Genomic DNA, 6,000 nt, shown 5'->3' with positions numbered 1-6,000 from the left:
CACACACAGGGGCACACAGAGGCACACACACACACACACACGCACATGCACGCACACACACACACACACACACACACGCGCGTGCGCACACTCACACTTACACTCAGACACACACAATGACACACTAACATTCACACACAGAAACACACTTGACCTTCTACTATTCCTCCCACCAAATAGCCTCTGCAGAGACCAGGCAGCTGCCATGGCTCTTGTTGAACTCTGCAATCTGCAAGTTACATGTGTGTTTGTGTGTAAGTGTAAAGGTGTACATGTGCCTGTGTGTGTGTGTGTGTGTGTGTGTGTGTGTGTGTGTTCGCCTATGTGTGTTTGTGCCGCAGGGGAGTGGGTGTACAGACCGGCAGCCCTATTTTTAGTGTTTGATGGACAGTTGACTGCGGTCTGGGCCAGTCTGCCCTACTTGAGTGTTCCCATTGTATGGAGAGAGCGCACTCATTTGCTCAGTGTTAACCTCTGTCAGCTCACTGTTGAGGCCTCACACACACGCACACACACACACACACACACACGCACACACACACAGACAGAGAGACAGACACAACGACACACAGACACACACACTGACAGTATTAACCTCTGTCAGCTCACTGTTCTGAGGCCTATCTCACTCGCCCCCACCGTGCCCTCAGCTCCTCAAACCAGCTGTCCAGAAATCTCATTTATTCCCACTTGCTGCCTCTCGAAATTGGGTCGATAGGAACAATGAAAAAATCACGTTTATTTTCTCCCCCCCCCCCCCCCCCCCAAGTTACAACATCTTCTATTACAGTATCTCAGACAGGGGATCTATAAGCTTTCTCACATTAATCCTCATTTAAATAGATTTTCTTCGTGCAGTCTACCTTGTTGTACTTTATCCAGCCCAAGAGCAAAAATATACCGTGAAAGGACAAGTCAGGTAAATAAAATAAAAAATTGTCAGTATACCAGCATCAATGGAGTTACACTATAAATAATCTTTAAAAAAAAAAAGAGTGCACATATAATTGATCAAAAAACAAAAGTTAGAAGGTCTAGCATACAGGACTTAATGCAAACCTTAATGTAAACCCCTGAAGAGACAGGAGGAGAGGAAAAATGAGGGAGGGAGCGAATAAACACAACGAGAGCCCATTCATCTCCATTAGACGGTAATTGCCATCAGCGAGGGATTGTTAGAGATGTTAATATGTGAGGAGAGAAGGGCTGAGCGAGATAATATGGCGGCTAGTTGTGTCGGCATTGCTTCACACCCCCATCACAAGCTATTTTCCCCTCAATTATTACAAGGTTTGATGGCCTGTGATTAATCTACATGGCTTCATCTTTGATTTTTTTTTTCAATGGCCGCCACGTTGAATGATCAATTTGATATGTAGATTACAGCAACAGTGTTATCATTTCCCCATGCATATTTCTGCACCATTAGACTGTACATTGGATTTTAAGTTTACACTGCCACTCACGCTGTCTCAATAGTGCCGCTAGTATTAAAGGTGGAGTCAGTGTTTCTGGAGAAGGCTTGTTGTCAAAATCCCTTTTTTGTCAAAATCAGTGAATACCTCCTCACAGTCCACTATCTGTCCAGTGTTAATAAACAGCTTAGGTTCTGTAAACGGGAAGGTAAACAGAGTAAATGTAGGCCTAGGCTGTGTAGTAATACAAGATTTTTGTGTTTAGCGCACACAGTACGGACAGGTAGGGGATCGTGAGGAGATATTCACTGATATTGACAAAAAGTGTTCAATAACAAGCCTTCTCCAGAATCCCTGACTCCACCTTAGGTGTCAGTGGGGAAGTTGGTAGGGCGGTCGTCCTCTGGAGTGCAGGGTCGGAGGTTCGATCCCCCGTCTCCCCGCCACATGTCGAAGTGTCCCTGGGCAAAGAGACACTGAACCCCACATTGCTCCCGATGGTTCAGATAGCGCTTTGCATTGCAGCTACTGCCATTGGTGTGTGTGTGTGTTTGTGTGTTTGTGTGTGAATGGGTGAATGTGGTTAGAAATGTAACGCGCTTCGGGGCTGAGAAAATTGTCTAAAAAGCGCTATATAAGTCAAGTCCATCTACCATTTACCATTTACCTTTAATCGTTGCAATGTTCTCATCATCTCACCCCAAACTGTCTGAATCAGGGGATCCCTTAGCACGGATGTAATAATGTTATTTTCCCCCATAGCCAAGAAGAAGCGGAAAAATTTCTTTTGAAACAAGATATAACTCTTTTCACATTTATTGCTTCATCCATCTTCCATCGTCTCCGCACAATTACAACTGTAACTCCAAAAATCTAATATATTTTTTACGATTTCTTACACCTTTTAATGGTGCTAAGTAAGAGCCCATGAGAGCAGCTGGTGAGACTGATAGCTTGGTGTGTGTGTGTGTGTGTGTGTGTGTGTGTGTGTGTGTGTGTGTGTGTGTGTGTGTGTGTGTGTGTGTGTGTGTGTGTGTGTGTGTGGACGTAAAGCTGCTCTGCTCCAGTATTTTTCAGCTATTCTAGTATCTCGCTGTTGCAACAGACTCCACCGATAAAGATAACGTCCTGAGATGAAGGGCTTTCTCACAGGGCTCAAAATTTCACACTAATAAAAATTATTTTCACCCAAAACACCACCGCACTCCTAAAATCATAAGTTACGACTCTACTGATCTCTACCATTGAAACGCTTCTGGGAAACAACCCGTGGTTAAACACTGTTACTTAAAGGAATACTTCACCCATACTGAACCGGCGTTCTATCATTACAAAATCGCTATTATAATATAATGAATGAGGTTTGTCTTCCCTCAGTCTTTCCTCAGTCTTCCCTTGGCCCAGCTGTCCAGTTAATCCTTCCTAACCGTACATTTTACCATGTGTGACATCATGGTTAGACAGTGAGACCATAAAACACTCTTTCTGACTTTTCTCTGGCTAGGATGAACCGATTTCTAAAATGTTTGCACATTTATCCTACATAGGATCTCAGAGTTCAATACACCTTCATATTTCCACCTGTGAAGTAGGTCTTTAAATGTCCCCTTGTTCCTGCACTGTCTCGCAATTTAACGCAAAAAATGCTAAACTATATCTGATTTTTTTTAAAGGTGCTAATTAAATACAATTTGATTGATTGGTTGGTTGGTGGTTAGCTTGCCCGTAAAGTGAGATCTAGGGAGTTTTTTTTCCCCAGCCTTATCCCATGTATATATTTTTTGCTTGACAATAGCCAACTCAACCTCCTTACCCTTCTTACTTTGTTTTCCAGCGGAGGATAATAGTGTGGAGAGCGTTGTGCTTTCATCTGTGGAGCAGCTGGGAATCAACACCTGTCTCAGGTATGTGCAGTGTGTAACCAGTCTTTCCAAAAGCTCATAAACTCCTAAAAAGCAGATGGTGTTTTTACTGCAAATCAAATCAAATCAGTTTTATTTGTATAGCCCAAAATCACAAATACATTTGTCTCAGTGGGCTTTACATTTCATACAATATGATATATGATACAATATACTGCAGCAACATGGGAAATGTTAATTATACTGAAAGATGTTTTATTTATTTAAGAACTGTATCAGCTCCAAATAAAGAGGCTTAAAAGTTCAATTTGTAGAATGTTTATTGGCGTTTTTTACTGAGCAGACTTGGCAGAAAATAAATATAATATCCATAGGTATATTTTAATTGGAATTCTACAAAAAAAGAACTAGTATTGTTGATGTACAATACTTTTTATGATGCACTAACTGCACATTGATACTCAAATAAAATGGAAAACCCAAGTGGTCAGATGATATGCCGTGTATGCATTTACACAGAAACACACACACACACACACACACACACACACACACACACACCAATTATCAGATGTATTAACCTTACACTGAGCCTAAAGCCACATAACCTGTTAAGTGAGGCTGCACTCGGACACAGTCATACTTTGAACTGAAATATGGTAAATGGAAAAATGACGCTTTTTAGCCAATTTTCTCAGCCCCAAAGCGCTTTACATTTCTTACCACATTCACCCATTCACACACAAACTCATACACCGATGGCAGTAGCTGCCATGCAAGGCACTCTCTGAACCATCGGGAGCAATGTGGGGTTCAGTGTCTTACCCAGGGACACTTGGACATGTGGCGGGTAGGCAGGGGATGGAACCTCCGACCCTGCAACCCAGTGGACGATGTCAGCTTGCTCCGTATTTGTAATTTTCCCCTAACAGGACTTGTTAGAGTTCATTTGAGACTTAAATTACTGTTTAAAATGTTCATATGATACAAGTTTGCTGCCCATTTTTCACCAACATTTTGCTAAAGCCTAGGTCATTTTAAATCCTGGCCTGAATCTCTCTAACTCAGTCGGCTGTCTCACTTGGTTGAATCCAGTGTCCTAAAGCTGTGACAGAGCCCCAGCAGCGCTCCGACATTAACATATTATTTAAAGCGTTTCTAAAGCCTTCCACCTCAGTCACTTCCTGAACTTCACAGCAAGCGATTTCAGCATGACATCAGAGCTCACCTGGGAGGCTGTGTCCCTTTACATGGCACATTAGATTCAGTCCTCATCCTCATTTCACCCCCATTTCCATATCGCACAGAACTCCGTCTATAAAAAGGTGTTCTTAAGTATGCGTATGTGAGGCACTTTCTGACAGCTTTTTATGTTATACAGTAAATACTACTTGTGTGTGAAATGGTTTATGAATATTTTTGTGCATAAACAGTTAGTAAATCTTTAACTACCTAAGCATTAATATCATTAACTAAACATTAAATAATAGTTAATTAAGTATATTTGGTAGTTTAACACTCAACAAATGAATAATTTTTTAAACCTACCCATTAGAAAAATAAAGCTTTCTGAATTCTGTAATGGAGCAAAATATTCACCCATTAAATGTTGTGTAGAAGAAATATGAAGTAGCTTAAATGGAAATACTCAAGTACATTACTTTTCAATATTGGTAATGCTGTACTTTAATAGTCAACAGCTAGACTTCCCAACGAATCACTAACTGTAGGACAGACAACCCCAATAAGGATTGATAGACGTATGGGAAGATGTTTATACATGATTTGTGTCTTTCGTCTGCAGGTACGGCAGCTACCTCAATCTACTGAAAGAAGATGCTGAGAAGGAGCTGACGCTGCTGATGAAGCATATAAAGATCTTCCTCTCCACGCAGAGAGTTAAAACTGCTTCAGAGCTCAGTATCCTTTATAGGGGCCACATATGTCCACATCTGCACTCATTAAGACACTAAGATTACACTTACTTACTTACTAACTAACTTACTTACTTACTAACTTACCTTACTTACTTACTTATCTACTTTTTATTTTATTTATTTTTATTCAAATTTTTCGTAAATTTAGCAAATTTTTCTTGGGCAAAATTGACCTTTTTCCTTTCTAATACATTCAAATGAGATTTGTACTCATCAACACAATTTGATAGGGCTCACATTATAACCTCTAAATTATCTAAATAACTTTCCATAGACATGTCAAGTCCACACACTCAAAATGTTTGGAAAGTGACTTCAACAAACTAGGTTGTTACCCACATTTCTGATGCACAACATGTGAAATACAAGTTGGAATATATATGTAAATTTACTCCTTTAAAATTTGCTTCTTAAAGTATATCTTGACTTACTCACTAAATCAATGATATCTTGCGCGTGTGGAATACACCTTTTTCAAAACAAGTTCCAACATTCAGGCAGGTTTAGTGGTTCGATATTATGCGAGGCAATGTAGATATATAGTTATTTATGACAAAATGCAACTTAGAAGAAGTGAATTCAACCATGTGAATACCACTGAATAATTCCAAAAATGATGACAGTTCACACATTTAATCAAATATTCTCTTTCAAGTGTTACGTTCGGAAGCAGACAACAAAATTGTTGGATTCCTCTGAAGTATTTTCAATGACGTATACTCTAAGATGTTTTGTTTTGTGCAATGAAAACAAATCAAAGTCTCCTGAATCTCATAACAAATTCAA

At 40.0% G+C, this 6,000-nt stretch overlaps 1 protein-coding gene across 1 annotated transcript in view; it reads left to right on the top strand.

Moving 5' to 3' along the window:
• The window catches only part of tbc1d32 (TBC1 domain family, member 32), a gene marked incomplete at both ends in the record, with an annotated part of 83,756 nt that overhangs the window by 44,385 nt on the left and 33,371 nt on the right, over positions 1-6,000 (top strand). Inside the window, 2 exons of the mRNA XM_080047506.1 lie at positions 3,250-3,319; positions 5,082-5,197. Of these exons, the coding sequence (XP_079903632.1) occupies positions 3,250-3,319; positions 5,082-5,197 (186 nt within the window). The remainder of the gene's footprint in view (positions 1-3,249; positions 3,320-5,081; positions 5,198-6,000) is intronic.

Source organism: Ammodytes marinus, assembly GCF_949987685.1.
Source record: "Ammodytes marinus genome assembly, chromosome: 19".
Classification (NCBI taxonomy): domain Eukaryota; kingdom Metazoa; phylum Chordata; class Actinopteri; order Uranoscopiformes; family Ammodytidae; genus Ammodytes; species Ammodytes marinus.
This window is presented reverse-complemented; position numbering and strand designations above follow the sequence as displayed.